Genomic DNA, 18534 nt, shown 5'->3' on the forward strand with positions numbered 1-18534 from the left:
CATCTGGGACATGCTCTTTTTTTATTACTACCATCGGGGAGGGAGACCCTCACTTTTCAGTAACAGCTTCTTTCCTTCTGCCATCAGACTTTTGCATGGTGCATGGACACTACCTTGTTATTCCTTTTATTTTTGCACTATGTGCTTATTTTTGTGATTTATTGCAGTTGTATGTCTTTGCACTGTACAGCTGTTTCAAAAAAAAACTTCATGTCATATAAGGCAACGTTAATAAATCTGTTTCTGAGCCATACAACCAGCAACTAGGAACTTAGAAAACAACATACTCCTGTTATCTTCTATTTTATATCATCCTTTTATTCTAACATTTTAATTTAATGGAATATAATTACTTCCAAATGTACACATATTGTAAATGGCAACCTCTTATCTCATTTAACATCAGTATATCTGCAGATGAATCATTTAATCTGAAGGCCTAAGAGCTTAGTTTCGAAAGATGCGTGCCAGACTTTGGGATAACAAAGATAATCATTCCTTCCATAGAAATGTTCTTCACAAGCCTCCGGGGAGCTCAATTACCAAGCTAGTCTTGCACTGGTTTTCTAACTAGGCAAATTGAAAGGTAGTTCTGAGCTGCTATGTGATTCCCGACCTCACCATAGTGAAATTTTCCACTAAGGCATGGCATTGATTAGAAAACAGCAACGTTTAAATACATTAATATAGCTTTGTAATACAAGCTCATGCCAATATTATTTGGACCCCAGTACTTGCTATAGATTGAGATAAGAGGAACTGGAAAGTAATTCTTTATTTCAATTTAAACATTTTAAAATTTTGTAATCAATATCAATAGAAAAACATCTTTCAATATTACAATACCAGTGATTCTTTTATAACAGCTTTTTTGAAATTCTCTTGATTTTACTCCTATTTGGCATTAAATCGCTTTACAAGTATCACAATTGCAATGTACAAAAAGGTACAAGCAAAACAGTCAGTCTGAATCAAGAAAGCAACTTTGGTTATTTTTATTACATGCAAGAGCAGCAAATAAATTTTTTTGAGCAAAGAAAAATGCTTAAGCTCCCAAAAATACACACTTTCCATTACATTTTTTTTGCTGAAACAGAATAGGAAGCAAACACACAAGACATCTGTAAAATAGACTCAATATAGAATGGAAGTGTCTCCCTTATGTATGTTTTTGGGATCACTGTGGAAATTATGTCATCTCCAAAGGATCACTGATGCTTCTTTTGTGCAGGGTGATAAAATTGAAACCCAGATTACAAAACTAATTCCAGCCTCCTGTTAAGAGCATTACATCAGTTAGTCTCTTTCCCTTTGCACCTTCCACCATGAAAAAAGACATTGTACCCAACTCAGTCAGAAATTTTCAAAAATGACAAAAATCTGGGCAGGTCTTCACAATATTCCAAATTAAAATTATTTTTTTTTTTATGCAGTCCTTCACCTAGAAATTTGGTTTCACCTATTTAATGCTGTAAAATGCAGTTCAGTACAACCACCAAACCATGGCCCTTGCAAAAATAAATGCTGTGAACTGACTTTAAAGCACTGAAGTGGGACCCTGTGCATTTTCCAACAGGATCTCACTAAGTCTCATTGCAGACAATCTGCAGAGAGAGTCAGAGAAAGGCATCACCCACAAATAATGGCACATTCCCCATATCAGTGAGATTGCAGGGAAACATATTATGACTGTAGGTTTGAGGGACAGCTCTTACAATCACTCAAGAGAGGACATGCAAGTAATGGTTAACAAGCTACAAGCTATGAGAAAGGTCTTGACTACTGGAAGGCACGGAGACTCACCGAGCTCAGCAGAAGAGAAGCCTGGCAGGAGATGAAAAGCATGGAAATGAAATGATGGAAATGCTCTACAGCAGATTTTGTAGAGAGACAGAGTTAGCATTTCAGCCCCGCCATCTTTATTGGAATTGACAGGAGATGCTACCGTAATCTCCCCCCAAGGAGTGTGAATCTCCAAATAAAGAAAGGGAAAATAAATTTCATGACCTCACAAAGTTACATTCTGTTGATTTGCACATTGTTTATGCCTGCAGATGGGAGGGAGTTCTTTAGGCCAGGCTTCAGTAATCAGAACAAGACTGGAAGGAGGCATTGATGTACTCATTGTGTTAATTTCAGAGCAGTTGGAACTGCAAAGAAAGTTGCAAGAGGACTTTTGGGTATATCTAAGCTTCCCATCCGATTATTGGGGCACTATGTCAATGGTTTTGACTGACATTTGGAGAGGATGACTTTGCTTCCACCGGGGTCTTGGACTTTGCAAGTTAAGTACAAACGTCACATCAACAACTCTTCCCTTGTCTGGGTAAGTAAGGTTGTGCAGGCAGACTAAGCTCATCTCCCTGGTAGCTGCCTTCCTACACCAGCTCTGCTGCTCCATGCCAAGAACCATCAAGTTCTAGGTCTAATTGCTGTTCCTCCGACACATACTACTGACTGGAATTTTATAAAATGTACTACGTTTAACACATGAAGTCTCCATGTTTACTTAACCAGCACTGAAATGTGGCCCTAAACTGATGCAGGCAAAGACATCTCATCCTGAGAAGAGCAATGGCAATCACTATCATGATGCTGTTTGCATGGTTCTCATTGTAGCAACACCAGTGTGAATGGCCATGGAAGTAAAGGGTATCCCTTACACCCAACCATCTGTCCCTCCAGGCAGTATTGTTATTTAATTTTGACTTGTGGTCCTCCAAGGAGGTCATACCTGCTTCTCAGAAACATGGCATTCAGTATCAGGAATGAAAATCTGCTTATTAATGGAGTGGAAACCACTTCTGTCAATGTAAAGAACTAGGATCTGCTGGGTGGGGGGGGGGGCAATATGTTTAAGTGCAACCAATGGCCACCAACTCCTTTGGGAGGCTACAATGCCAGCAAATCCTAAGAGATGCCACCTAATCCTCAGTGAAATCAACAGGAAGGTAGATTAATTCATGTATGTGCGGCCTAGAGACCGAGACACAGTAGAGATCTGCTATGGTCACTTGGAAAGAGCCTATGGCTAGGAAGTTAAGAATCAACATGATTTAACTTCCATGATGAACAGTCCGGGCATAAAAGGGTCCGGGTCTTCTTGCAGAATGCCACACAACTCCGTGATGGCAGATTCAGAAAGACAGAGCCTGTGCTTAGCAAAATGATACAGAAAGGGTGTTGGTGTCTCTGCAGACGGTGGTGGTGGGGGGGGGGGGGAATGTGCTCTGTTTGCCCCTCCTCTGAAGCTCATTGACCCACCCAGTGACCAGTCATAGATATAGCTCTGCCTTCAGTAATGGACTGCAGTCAGTTGTGTTACCACAAAGCCACCCATGGAATGAACATCTCAGGAACTACATATTGGTGTAAATATCATCTTAATTAAGTGCACCGTACTTATACTGGAAGGTGTTTGAGCAACTAGAATCAGTCCTGGAACTGCCAAATCAGATCTCCCAATAAGAGAAGAGCATCTCTTTTAAAAGCAGAGGGAAAGTTGGACAATATGCTTTCACTTACGCTAAGAGTATTCCATGTCTATCACAGTGTGAAGTTTGAGCTCCAATTGCTGTTGGCATGTGGAGAGGGGTGGTAAATACACAACATCATCCTTTGGTGCATGACTGATCTTAGGAAGAGTTCAGGCCATGCAAATGCCTGGTCCAATTCTGGTCCAAATCCAAAAAATAAATTCTGAAATAGTAGTACTTGAGAAAACGTTACACAATCTATTTACTAGGCTAAAACACTTATTTTCAAAGCCTACAGCAACTAATTTATCCCAAATGCAATGAATACTTGTAATGATCTCTTGCAAAACACATCCACCCACCTACCCATCCACCAACAACATCAGGCCCTTCTTGAGAAGCATCAGCAATTATACTTCGCTCTTATTGAGAATACTGGGTAAAGTTGGCAGCAAAAAAGCAGAATGAGGTGGAGAACCAAAAGCAGGTCATGTTCAACTGTTCTATGCTAATGGATAAACAATTTTACCAATGTAAAATATGCATACATTCCAGAGAAACTATGAAAGCTATAATCCATTTCTTAAGCAAATGAACCTTGGATTTCTGATAGACATTTGTAGGATTGCAAAAATATATCCTTTGTAAAAGAGAAAAAAAATAGGCACATCTTTGCTATTAATAGACAGTTCCATTTTGAATTAGAAATAAAAAGTTTTCTTTTACATGCACAAGCTATCAATGTTTTCATTAATGTGCTTCAAAGTTTAAGCTATGCAATTAAATAAGATACCTCAAATTGTCCACCAGACCACCATTATGAATTAGCTTCTGAAGAAACTTTGTCTACATATAAAAATAAGAAATGCAAATGTTTGAAATAAAAAGATTGCTAGGACTAGTTACCATTTGCATGGTTCAATCTTTGGAGCCATTTCCCATATGGCTAAATTGGGGAAATTAATGGGCTTTGCTATTTGATAATGCATTGTCACTACATTTTAAATCACTAACAGTCAAGTGCTACTAATGCTCATCTTTGTTTAAAGTATTCTTTAAGAATAATCAGAGAAGGAAAAACTAAACCTGGAATTCCAACTATTTAATCTGTAGATATTTTTATTTTGTGTGGTTACTATACCAATATGCTGTATCTTGATTTGCACTGGTAGTTCCTCTAGTTAACTTAATAAAACTAATTTAAGGCTGGCAGTCAGACCTTTTCCACTAGTTCTATATGGCCTCAGCCAGTCTCACTGGGGCAGTAAAAATGCTGTCCCTACAGTAACTATGCACCATGGTGTCAACATCACATGTGTATGACTATACTTGGTCACAGGGTCTCCTCACTCAAGCTCATGTGTTAGCCACAATGCTATGGTCAGTTTGTAAATATTTCCACAGTGCAGCTAGCTCACAGAAAGAACTAGAGGTTACAAAAGTATTGGAGAGTTAGGTTAGATATCCAAGACACAGAACTGAAATGTAGCGCTGAGAATGAGACAAAGCAAATTTTACTGAGAAATAAAAAAGGGTGAATTTTTCTTACAGTGTTAGCCATCATATTAAAATTTTCAACATGTTAAGAAACCAGCTAACAAAGTCATGATAAACAATCAAAATCTACTTTAATGCACATTTGACAAGTATAATACCACCCCTTTATGCCAGGTAAAAATTAATTAGATTTTGTGTCTTCACTGCAGAAAATAAATTAATGAATCAATAATCAAAAGACTGAAGGTTTTAAACCAACTGCAGATTCAAACCAGAAGTTTGTCTACAGTAGTCAATAAACTAAATATACATCTTGGAGCTAAAGTATGCACCAGAGTATTTACAAGATATCTACATAATCCATTAGTAAAATGTGCAACTTTTGAAACAATTTAAGCTATTTTTTGGTGAAAATGCGCCCTCCTTTAGCTTGCTGGTGATGCAATAAATGAATGTCGTTTATCATGTTAGAAGGTGAACAATTTCCATCTAGTATTTTAAGTGGCAAATTTCTAATTTACTATTTTCTACAAACCAATCTCTCAATACAAGTTCAAAGATTAATTTTCTCATTATTTGTTACAGTAAATATAGTTATGCGAAAAGTTATCTCATCACATTGCTTATTATAGCCTACTAAGGAAAGCAGAGCAATACTACAGAGCTGGTGATAGAATATCCATTAAAAGTAGACAAATTATTTTTACCCCTGATTTTACTAAAGGAGGAACAGTTAGTGGTGTGGCTAGGCAAATGCATCCAACCCCAACAACTTAAGTACATTCAAACAAACATGAAAATGTTACAACTTTCCTTGTCATTATAAAAAAAGGTTGATATTTTAAGGATAACTTATTAAAATCTTAAAAGTAAAAGGGCAATTTAATTTATTCTTTCATCTGGGAAGTTCAGGTGAAGATTCCTGAATCATTTCAAAGGAGGCTTTTCTACTGCAGTTATGTGCAGTATGACACTGAACTCTGAATGAACTATTTCCCTGACACAGCAGAGACCTGTATGTTTAGGGTTTGAAAATAAATGTAATGAGTCAGTATTTAATTAAAACAATAAAATGCCTCAAATGGGGGATACTCTTCATATCAGGGATTCACTCCTCCCACAAAAATCCCAACAGTGGTGTCAAAGAAATTGAGTGGCCAGTTATTCTAAGTTTCTTTCCTCTCCCCTGTTTCGTGTGGTTATACCTGGAGTAAGGATTTGATTTGCTTTTGGAGGAGGAGAGGCAAATAACATGTTCTAAAAAGCTGACATTGGAAATTTGACTTCCCATCTGATAGTTTAGTAGCCAATGAGCTTGAATTCTATTTTCCAATAACATGGGGTTTAGAAATTTGTAAAATTCATCTTTTCCTCCCCTCCCTCATACTTGCTGTGCAACATGCACACAAGTACAAAGGGTTCCATCCTCTTTATTCCAGTGTGAGTGCATTTACACCATCTTCTCATTTTTACAAGTATTCTGGCTTCTTTTCATCACTGACATAATATGGATTCTCTTGCCCTTGACAGAGATAGGTGTAACGAGACTGCTGTTTTCCTTTAAAAGTCTTCAGGTCATCATTCTTCTCAGGCTAGAATAACAAAAGAATGCAAAACAAAGTTATAATCAAAAGACAAGATTTGATTTTATAAAAGACAAACAATGTACCCCTCAAAGACTTCAGAACTGATCATATTCAATGCAATTGCACAAAATGAATACAGCAAATCATTAACGTTCGTGAGGGAGCCATTCCAGAACTACCAGGAATCCCAAAAACAGAAAGTCATTCATATATAGGTATGAAAGTCAAAAAACCAGTATGTAAAATGCAACAGATAATTTAACACCATTAATAAACTCACCTTAATCTAGATTGATGGTATAACAATCACATATTGTGCTGGTAACTTTACAGTTTTCTACCTCAGTGTTGGTTGTGAGCTATCAGCTGCTCTGGATAGTGATGGAGCTAGTCATCCCCCCATTTTAAACAATAAGTTTGTTTAGTTTGTTTGGGGAAAAGGAAGCAGAGGAGACCAACAGTGATTAGCTGAAATATGGCAAATTGCTCCCTCTAGTAACTTCCTTGTATTACATTCCCCTGTTAGATTTCTCAAACTTGTTTTATCTATGGAGAGGCTTGTCCACAATATGTGGAACTGTGCAAGCCAGATAAAGCAAATGTGAACTGCTTTCTCTAGTGGCATTTTCTGCCTGAAATTTAAAAGTTTGAAGTTCAAAGTAAATTTATTATCAAGTTATTATACATTACCACGTACTACCTTGATAATAAATTTACTTTGAACTTCAAACTTTTAATCTGAAATATAAAATATGCATTCTTCAAAAGGGATAAGCTTTGGGAGCAGAGGTATATTACATTACCTAAGTCTTGCACAGGAATTACATTTAAAGTTCAAAGTAAATTTATTACATGTTACCATTTTCAGACAGATATTTACCGGAAAATGAAGAAATGCAAAAGAATTTTTCAAATAAACTATACATAAACAAAGACTGACAAACAACTAATGTGCAAAAGGCGGCAAACTGTGCAAATAAAAATAATACTGAGAACATGAGTTGTAAAGAGTCCTTGAAAGTGAGTCTGTGGGTCGTAGAATCAGTTCAGAGTAGTGGTGAGTGAAGTTATCCACATCAGATCATGGCTGATCCAAATCTTAACTCCAATTACTACCAGGTTTTATAAATGACCTTATACCCTTTATTAGCAATAATTCACCGTTCTCAGATTCAATATTTTAAATTGACCTCACCACATCAGTGTTTTGGGGGAGAGCGAGTCTATTGCCCAGTGTATGAAGACATGTCATAAACACGAGAGATTCTGCAGATGCTGGAAATCTTGAGCAATGCACACAAATGCTGGAGGAACTCAGCAAGTCAGGTAGCATCTATGGAAGAAAATAAACAGTCCACATTTCAGACTGAGCTGAAATGTCGACTCTTTTTTCCCCTCCATAGATACTGCTTGACTCGCTGAGTTCTTCCAACATTTTGTGCATGTTGGTGTGAAGGTATGTGCTTTGATATACAATCGCACGTTTCTTTCAGTGATAAGTGCTGAAAACAGACTACACCCAAGTGAAGTATGCTAATAATCACTTTCAGGCCATTCCCCTCACTCAAAATTCAACCATGTGCTTACTAGAGCGATTCACTTTAGTGATTTCTACATTAGTCATACATGAACGGATACTATTCCCCATTCCGAGCTTCCTTTTATATCACTGAGGGAATGTACGTTAAATTGTTCTGGAGAATCTGTCATCGGGCATCCCTGATACAACTGGATTTACCACTGTGCTGCTTTGCAACTTCTTAAAGTAGGCATTCTGGCCAAAAAGGAGAATAACCTTCCCCCTTCCACATTCTCAAATGGAGAAAACATTAGAATCTTTCTGGATTGAAGCTACATGGCTCTCCATCTTCAATTATCATTGGTCATATACTGAAATCTCCATTTTGGTTTCAAAGCATAATCACTTTAGGAAAATTGGGCAACAATTCCTGAGAAATGTGAAATTTGTACTTTACAAGAAATAACCGTAGTGCGGGAAGGGCTTGATCTCAGTGCCAACATTTTAAGTTGGTTTGGCTAATGAAGTAATAATATGAAGCTGATTCAAGGAGTCAGCAACGGAGAGCTGAAGCCCATTACTGTCTCCCTGGAGCACATATATCCTTTTAAGAAGAATGTACTTAAATGTACTTCACAAGAAACAAGAAACAAATGTACTTCACAAGAAACAACTTATTCAGAGTGCACGAGAAGAGGGAACCAAGGGACACTGGAGAAACATCTACCAAAAGTGCCATTCCAAGTCTGTTGGTGGGTTAATTCCAGGTTCTTGTGTGGAAACCTAGACAAGAATATTTTGCCATTTTGAGAGTCAGAGAAGAAAGTAAGTGTACAAAATGAAAAAGGGCAAAATTACTGTTGTTATTTTTCACCCTCAGCTTCCAATATATATTTTTAACTCCTCTCACCATTCTCCCTCCTTCCCGATGGATATCATTTAAACTGCTGGTGCTTCCGTTCTCCTGCATTTCAAGTTGATTGCCATCCCAGTGCATGGTGGCGCGAGGGATCTTCGGCATCTCGGATTTGGGCCACATTATATAATCATGTGAGCTGGATGAGGAGCTATAGGCGCCACTCCTTAACCTGCAAAAAAAGTTTTTAAAAAAATCGAAGTGCTGCTTAGTTGCAATTCAGTCCCACCATCCATTGGACCTTGAGTAATATAAATAATACACTTTGCAAGGACGCGTGAAGCTCCTTGAATATACAAGTATTAGTTCAAAATCTTTTGTACCTTAACATTTATCCACCAATGTGAACTGTCTATTTAAATTTTAGAAACAGCTTCATCCTTCTGCCATCAGATTTCTGAACGGTCCATGAATCCATGAATACTGCCTCACTATCTTACTTTTTTGTACTGCTTATTTATTTTATATATATTCTTATTGTAATTTATAGCAATTTTTATGTATTGCACTGTACTGCTGCCACAAGACAACAGATTTCACAACATATGTCAGTGATAATAAACCTGATTCTGATTCTGAAATTACTTCCTCTTGAATATCCCACCTTTCAAGGACCTTTCCAGAGCAGGTTCATGAGAATGATCCCAGGAATGACAGGGCTAACATGTGATGAGCATTTGATGGCTTTGGGCCTATGTTCACTGAAGATTACGGGGGGAGGCGGGGTGGAGAGAGTCACATTGAAACCTATCGAATATTCACAAACACGAGGAAATCTGCGGATACTGGAATTTCAAGCAATACACATAAAAGTTGCTGGTGAATGCAGCAGGCCAGGCAGCATCTCTAGGAAGAGGTACAGTCGAGGTCTCGGGCCGGGACCCTTCGTCAGGACTAACTGAAAGAAGAGATAGTAAGAGATTTAAAAGTGGGAGGAGGAAGGGGAGATCCAAAATGATAGGAGAAGACAGGAGGGGGAGGGATGGAGCCAAGAGGTGGACGGGTGATTGGCAAAAGGGACATGAGAGGATCATAGGACGGGAAGCCTAAGGAGAAAGAAAAGGGGAGGGGGGAAGCCCAGAGGATGGGCAAGGAGTATAGTGAGAGGGACAGAGGGAGAAAAAGGGAAGAGAGAAAAAAATTAATAATAATAATAAATCAATAACTGATGGGGTACAAAGGGGAGGTGGGGCATTAACATAAGTTAGAGAAGTCAATGTTCATGCCATCAGGTTGGAGGCTACCCAGACAGAATATAAGGTGTTGTTCCTCCAACCTGAGTGTGGCTTCATCTTGACAGTAGAGGAGGCCGTGGATAGACATATCAGAATGGGAATATTGAAAAGCTTAGATCGAGTGGATGTGGAGAAAATGTTCCCTATAGTGGGGGCAGGGAGGAGTCTAGGACAGGAGGGCACAGCCTTAAAAGAGGGATGTCTCTTTGGAACAGAGATGAGGAGGAATTTCTCTAGCCAGAGGGTGGTAAATCTGTGGAATTCATTGCCACAGACAGCTGTGGAGGCCAAGTCATTGTGTATTGTGATAAGTTCTTAAGTAGCGAGAGAGTCAAAGGTTATGGGGAGAAGGCAGGAGAATGGAGTTGAGTGGGAAATAGACCAATCATAATGGAATGGCAGAGCAGACTCAAATAAGGTCAAATAGCCTAAATCTACTCCTATGTCTTATGGTCTTTCCAATGTGCCTTGACTATCCAATGTAGACTTTACAAATACCCGCTATTTGTTCCTCCTTTCATCTTCCATGGATGAGTCACTTCAAACCAAGTTAGGCTCAATGCTTCTGTTTTGAGTCACCATTAACTTTAAGCACTTGTACTGAGGAAGGATTAACCAAAATAGCACCATATACCAAGGCAGTGAGGATAGTATCTGTTATATGGTGCAAATTACTTAGTGACAGATGGAAGGACAAGCGTCAACTGGACTTGTACGCTTCCAGCTCTGACAGAAAGCAGCAAGAGAAAGGGGGTTGGCCAGACAGTGCTACAAGTCTGATCCATTAAATTCACTAAATCACATTGGATTTTTCCGCATTATCTCCAGTCCGAGCAGCTATCTTACCTCTATATCACTAATTCCTTCCGCAAAAAGCACTTTGGTGGGTGGTTGGCAGGAAAGTAAACGCTGTGCAAAGTTGCTAAATGTGTTAAGGATAAGTACGTCTATCATATGCAGCAGTGATTTGAAATGGGGTGGTTCTCATACAGTATCAGGTGCACGTCTATATCTAAATTTTACTCTGCTAAGCCGGCAGTCAAGGAAAGATAGGCCAACAATATTCATATACTCAGGACCCAGCAATGTTGAGCTGTTATTTAAGTGTATGCCAAGGCTTTGAACACAACGGTGACATCAGTATAGGATGCTGGTCCCTGAGCAACCACTTGTGTACTGGCATTGTACCGTAGCAGGATCAATTGTGAGAACGTGGCAAGTACACATGCAGCCGATTGATCATACAGTCAATCAGCTGGGCCTCCTACACACAGAGGGCTCTCCTTTGGCACGGGGTTTCAAGTGCGTATGTTTTTCATCTTGGTGGGCCTGGCTCGTCACTCCCACATTTTAAGTTGCCCAATGTGCTCTGTTACTAACATGACTCAGTAAAAATGTTTGATGATATTACTCCATTGCCTTGCTTGCTTCGCGCATACAGTACATAACAGGTACGGGTGTCCCCCGCTTTTCAAACGCTCGCTTTACAAAACTTCGCTGTTACAAAAGACCTACATTAGTTACCTGTTTTTGCTAACAGAAGGTGTTTTCACTGTTACGAAAAAAAAGACAGCGCGCGATAAAAAGGCAGCGCGCGCCCTGAGCAGCCAAGCTCCTCCCCCGGAACTACATTCTAGCCGGCATTGCTTAAACACGTGCCTGTGAGCAACCGTTAGCAAGATGAGTTCTAAGGTATCAGAAAAGCCTAAAAGAGCTTGTAAGGGTGTTACACTTAGTGTAAAACTAGGCATAATTAAGCGTTTCGATCATGGTGAACGAAGTAAGGACAAAGTGAGTTTGGCTTGTGGAAGTTGACGAAGATGATGTTGAAGAGGTTTTGGCATCCCATGACCAAGAACTGATAGATGAAGAGCTGATGCAATTGGAAGAGGAAAGGATAACAATCGAAACTGAATGCCCTAGCGAACGGACCGAAAGTGAAGTCGTTCAGGAACTGAACGTGAAGCAACTGCATGAGATGATAGAAAAATGCGCGAGGCTAGCAGACAAGCATACTGTCGTTTTTCAAGCCTTCCACATCAGCCACAGCAGATGATGAACCTCGACCTTCGACATCGAGGCAGGCAGACATAGAGGAAGATTATCTGCCTGCCCTAATGGAAACAGACGACGATGAGATGACACCCCAGTGTCCCACCACCCCAATGCCGTGGACCGATACATTGCTGCGGAGAATGCAGCTGTAGCTGGGATGCACCCAGCACATCTTTAAGAAAAAAAGCTGAAATAAACAAGCTAATTAATTAGGTGCCGCCTGGCACATAAATGTCAGCCCAGATCAGAGGCGATTGCTGATTCTTCGTGGATCGGTATCAGTTCACTGCCCGGAGGGTGGGGCCACTGCACCACCCCAACCTCCGATGACTCAGCCTAACACACCATCATCAGTGTGTACTTCAGTGTGTTCACCATCATCGCTGTCTTCCAGATTCCCATAAGTGATACTACACTGTATATACATTATCTCTACTTTATATAGGCTGTGTATTTTTACGTGTTATTTGGTATGATTTGGCCGCTTCATAGTTTAAAGGTTACTGGAGAGTGTTTCTGCCGAGAGCGCTTGTGTGAGATTTTCGCTACGGAGAACAGTACGGCAATGATTGTAGAAAAGTATTTCTACTTTATATAGGCTGTGTATTTATCATATCATTCCTGCTTTTACTATATGTTACTGTTATTTTAGGTTTTATGTGTTATTTGGTATGATTTGGTAGGGTTATTTTTTGGGTCTGCGAACACTCACAATTTTTTCCTGTATAAATAAATGGTAATTGCTTCTTCACTTTACGACATTCCAGCTTACGAGCATTCATAGGAATGCTCTACCTTCGGATGGCGGGGGAAACCTGTATTGCTTCTTGCTATGCAAGGGAAGCTAAATCCTGCATGATTTAGTGATACGTTGGGTTGAAGTTAAAGGAAGAAGATATTTGATAAAATGTATAATTTTGTCTTTGGATTTTATTGCACAAGAAAAATAGTCAAGGTGAAGAATTCGTCCTTTGCCTCTGACGTTTAGCAACTCATTTGATAAACAATTAAGGCAATAAAGTGAAAACTTGACTACTGAACATTGCTATGTTAAGTAAAGATAGGCCAAGCTGGTAACCTTGTCCTCTCGCAGCATCTGACAGAAAGAACTCAATTAGTTTGTTCAGGTCACATCCTTACCTGAGACATATTCCCATTAAAGCCAACAGCAAGAGTAGGAGGATACCACCCAGGACACAGGACACCACAACAAGAGCCAATAAATATGCTGGGAACAGAAAGATGGAAAACATGTTAATATTCATCTGAATTAATGTAGATGGAAATGTATCACATGTCCCTTCAATAGGAATCTGAACACATTTAAGTACTGTACTCGATCATAAAGTAAACAAGTATTAAACATTAAAGGATTTTAAAAACGCGCAAATTATTAATTCAGAGAATAAAAAGAGATAAGATTCTTTTTTGTTCTGAGTCAAACTATAATGAACTAAATGCTGAAGACACACGCTCAACATTTTTTCCCCTCTGCCATCAAATTTCTGAATGGTCCATTAACACTATCCACTTACACAAAGTAAACTTGTTGTAATTTTCTTTTATGTTTTGCATTATACTGTTGCCACAAAACAACAAGTTTTATGATGTGTCAGTGATAATAAACCGGATTCTAATACGAAAGTAATGGGAGTAGGAACACGATGAAGGCAAGTACAGTGGATTCCGGTTAATTGGGACACCGCTCATCTGGGACAACTCAAAGAACAAAAATTATTTGAGAAAATAGACATTTTCTTATGTGAGACACTCTGTCACTTAATTGGAACAGGAGACTGTTGCCAAACAGTTTCTAACTAGCGTCAAACGCATGCGCTTGTGTGGCCATTAGACACGATATTTTACTTAGAGAGAACAGTTTATAATTAGCGTCAATTATGTTCAAAAAGCAGTGATTTTTGTCACTGATAGTTGGCGCGAAATAAGCAGCAAGACAATTTAGAACTGTTTTGCTCACTGCAGTTTCAAACATTCAGACTTGGAGATGCCAGCAACAGCCAGGAGTGAACATGAAATTATTTCACTACTTTAACAAGTTAGGAACTACGAAGAATTTGAAGGTATCGATAATTATTTTGAACTTTACAATAAAAATTAAGATTTGGAAGATGCAATCGTCGATAGCATTGTATAAAGGAGTTTATAACTGTTAGCTGTAAACGCCCCAACCAAGAGTAACATCGATCAGCTCCGTCAACCCCAGTAAGAACTTTGTGTTTTGATAAGATCACCTCTCATTTTTGTGAACTCACTTAAGGTTTCTAAAAAAAAAAAGACAAGCCCCTGCCTCCACCCCGATTCCAAGAATAACCTGGCAAAACAAATGTAGAAAATGCGCAGTAGATCATGCAGTATCTGGAAAGAGAAAGAGAGTTAACTTCTTAATCTTAAATGCAAGAGATTCTACAGATGCTGGAAACACAGAGTAAACACATACAAAATGCTTGAAGAACTCAGCAGGTCGGGCAACACCTTTGGAAAGGAATAAAGAGTTGATGTTTTGGGCCAAGTCCCTTCATCAGGACTGATGAATAATCTCAGCCCAAAATATTGACTGTTTATTCCTTTCCATAGATGCTGCCTGACCTGCTGAGTTCCTCCAGCATTTTGTGTGTGTTTACTTCTTAATGTGTTGATTTTTTGCTGCATTTCTTCTGTTGTTTGTGTGTTTGGTAGAGAGAAATGAGACCTGTACAAAATATTCCAGCTGCCTGTATGATTACAATAAAAAGTCTTATTTCTGGGTACAAATCCTTTTGCAAAAAGGGCCAACGTGCTACTTGTTTTTCTGAGGGTTGCCGTACCTGTGCGTTAATTTTCAGAGATTTGTTGCACACTTAAATAGAGCACCAGCAGAGAACACTGAACACTCTAGATTCGCAACTACATTGGCCCCTGTCATCATTCACTCCACCACTTGAATGGCTGCCTCTACCACAAAGGGAGAAAGCAGAGTTCAGATTTTCAGGAAGCACGTTTGGCAGAACACAAGTGGGCAAATCTCACAGTTGTGGATGCAGCTCAACTGCTGGGTGAGTTTGTCGGTTTTGTAGTTGCTCTTGGTGTTCTGAATCGTTCTGCTCAGAGGTTGAACGCTCTCCCATTGTCAAAAGGAGTGACAAATTAGAAGCTTAAAACAGAAAAGGTGGGAAAAGAATCAACGGAGAGCTGGCAGGCATGTGAGAGAATAACGCACACGGGTAATGAGAAGACGGGGACTGCACTGCCAGGACAGTGGTGGTGAACCTGAGAGATTAAATTATGACACAGTACACAGCCACAAACATTTACCCAAATGTCACGCCTAGAACTTAGATTCAGTGATAGTCTCTCCTCTCGGCCAAGGGCTTAAAATATCACTCAAGTTTAGCATTTAAGCACACATCTTTTAGCTGCAATAAAGCACTCACATTGCTAAAATAAATAGTGCAAAGCCAAAAATTGTTCTTGAAACAACCTGCACAATCCTAATCATTACCTCAGCGTAGGAACACTATGACCACCTTGCACTGCAATGGGCTTCGTTGTTTTGTTCTCATCATGTTTGTCCTTATGATTAATTTATGACTTTTCTTGTGAATATTGTGCATCTGATGCTATGGCCTGTGGTGCCGCCATTAGTCAGCCTTTCACTGCACCTGTGCATACGCTTGTATATATGACAATACACTCAATCTTGACTTTTGAAATGTGCATGAGGGCAACACAGTGCAGTTTCTGTTACCACTTTGCTCATGTTTTAAATACTTCTTGAAAACAACGAGCCTTCAAGTGGTTAGCTACAATTTACTTGCGATAGGCTGCAATCCTTGAGATGTCAATGGTCCTCAATCACGTTATCCACTGAAAGTCCATTCAGAGTGGTGCCCAGATCCTTATGCCAATGCATTAAAGAACACAGCAGCCCCAGAGCAAACAGCAGAAGGAATGCATCGTCTCCCAGTTTACCCCCTTGTATAGCAATTCCTACCCCACCGCAGCAAAATCCGCTTCGTCAGCTCACAAACTAGAGAGGTGTGAGACAATATGTCCTCCTTGTACGGAATGCACAGTAGTGCATCAATATGTATAAAGTATGTTTAATATTATAGCTCTCTATTTATTCCCACAATTTATAACACTATCTTCGGCTGATAGTATGCATGATTTGCACACAGTTTGAACTTTTTTTGGACCAGTTTGCAAGGGATCAGATGACAGCTACTTACATTTATCACAGTCAAATCCACTATAACCAAATGGACACCTGAAAGTAACAAACAAATGGTTTTTGCACCGATGGAAATACCACTGCAAGACAATGTTTAAAATTCAACCTCCATCATTCTCCCATCTACAAAAAACCTTTGGGTTAATGCTTTGGAAGTTTCATAGCTCTGATAGAAATACTTTTGATACCCATCTCCAATATTATGCTAAGCATGGCATTCGAACTGTAATTTTTCCAGATTAGATTTTGACAAAGTTTTAAATTTAATCTAATTTCATGGTTGGAGAAGCAATAAAGGTCGGGGCAGATTTCAGGTTCACAAGCATATAGTTTTCTATGTGAGAAGTCGGATTTCAGTAAAATTCATCTCAGCAAAAGGAGGAAAATGGATTACTCCTGCACTTAACCCATTCAAACCCACACACCTGGAGAAATGCAGAGGACTTCAAGTATGGGATATCATTCCTCACTTGGAGGCTGTAACCTCTTGGTAGAATAGAGAAAATTACACTGTGTACTATGATGTAAATAAATTATTATATTTGTAATAAGGACTCCAAAAAGCAGGATTAGAATAATTCTCCATTTCTACTCATGAGGGCAATTAGATTTAATTACATGATTGGTGATTGCAGAGCACTGACTCCAAATATTACCCTTTTATCCAATTATCAAGTCTCTTTTCTTGCTAAAAGTACAGTTCAGCGCACATGCTACGATTGGCTCCCAACTCAAGGAAAGGAAAGCATGATAATCACTTAACAAAATAAACAGAAGTTAAGGATAATGTTGAAGTCTCTTGGATCACAAAACTATCCAGAATTAAATATCAGATTGCCTCATCCTTGTGACTGGTGCGGATACTGTCAGAAAGGACTTCCTAAATAAGCATGAATCGTGCTCAACTTACTTTACACATGATCCATTCTGAAGTTTAAGTCCACTTGGACAAGCTGTTTTAAAAAGAAAAGTAAATACACTTATTGTGTCTTGAATTGATCTTCATCATTTCAACTGGTGACATGTTTATGCCAGCAGACAGCAATATTAAGTCCATAAAGACACCTGTATAAGCTGTGTGTACTTTTTTAAACCACCATTATGAAAATATTATCAACAATCCAGAAGGACAGGTTTATATCAACATTGTACAAAAGTACACACAGTAATCTACTTACGTTTGCTGAACATGTGCCCTTTGATGGTGACTTGAATGATTTCTTGCTCCACAAGGTAAAAGAGAAGTATTACTCAAAAGCTTAACAGAGCCTGGTGCTGTACCAATGGAGCTCAGGGACTTCTGGAGACAAGGCAATTAGTTCTCAATAGGCTCAAAGATGTTCAAAACTCTTTATGGGATCAAGCAGGTATAACACTGTACTGGAAGCCTGGCTGAAACAGTAGATCAATTACCTTAACCATCTCAAAATTCTTCATAACAGACCAAATGTAAAGACGTTAAAAATCAGAGTATTTGTTGAAAAGTTTTGGCCCCATGTCCAATCTAAATGTTTTCACAACTGGTGTCACATAGTTTCAGCTGCCAGGACATAAGAACTAGAATTTCTCCTTGCCATTCCCTTAATCTTTTCCTCTCTCACCTTCTGACATTGGTCCCAAAAGCTAGATCTTAGCAGAATGGCAAGAGATGCCTAAAATTAGGAAGGCCGATGGAAAGAATCTGCTTTAACAGCAGTTGAAGAATCTAGAACAAATATTAAACACAAGGTATTTAAAAGAGAAATGAGGAAGCTCATTTACAGAGTGAGACTGCAGGCATCATTCATGTTGAACTTGCAGCAAAAGCAAATTCAAAACTAAAGATTAGATTGGAGAGACAGATGGAAGGGGAGGGATTAAAAAGACAGAAAAGTAGCAGGCAGCTAACAGTTTCAGCATGACACTGATGGAAATAGGTCATCATTTTAGGAAACACAGGTGTGCAATCATTACTTAAAATTAAGGGAATAACAGCAACTGATCTGAAATAAGATATTCTGTGGTTAAAAGTATAATCTC

The 18534-nt window shown here is 39.0% G+C and overlaps 1 protein-coding gene across 1 annotated transcript in view; it reads right to left on the reverse strand.

Moving 5' to 3' along the window:
- Positions 1–1384: 1384 nt before the first annotated feature.
- Positions 1385–18534, reverse strand: part of LOC140191596 (protein HEG-like) — a 70449-nt gene continuing 53299 nt past the window's right edge. Inside the window, exons 9-13 of the mRNA XM_072249135.1 lie at positions 17426–17468; positions 16514–16551; positions 13425–13512; positions 8989–9166; positions 1385–6565 (exon numbers count right to left, since the gene is read on the reverse strand). Of these exons, the coding sequence (XP_072105236.1) occupies positions 6443–6565; positions 8989–9166; positions 13425–13512; positions 16514–16551; positions 17426–17468 (470 nt within the window). The 3' untranslated portion in view covers positions 1385–6442. The remainder of the gene's footprint in view (positions 6566–8988; positions 9167–13424; positions 13513–16513; positions 16552–17425; positions 17469–18534) is intronic.

Source organism: Mobula birostris, chromosome X (assembly GCF_030028105.1).
Source record: "Mobula birostris isolate sMobBir1 chromosome X, sMobBir1.hap1, whole genome shotgun sequence".
Classification (NCBI taxonomy): Eukaryota; Metazoa; Chordata; class Chondrichthyes; order Myliobatiformes; family Myliobatidae; genus Mobula; species Mobula birostris.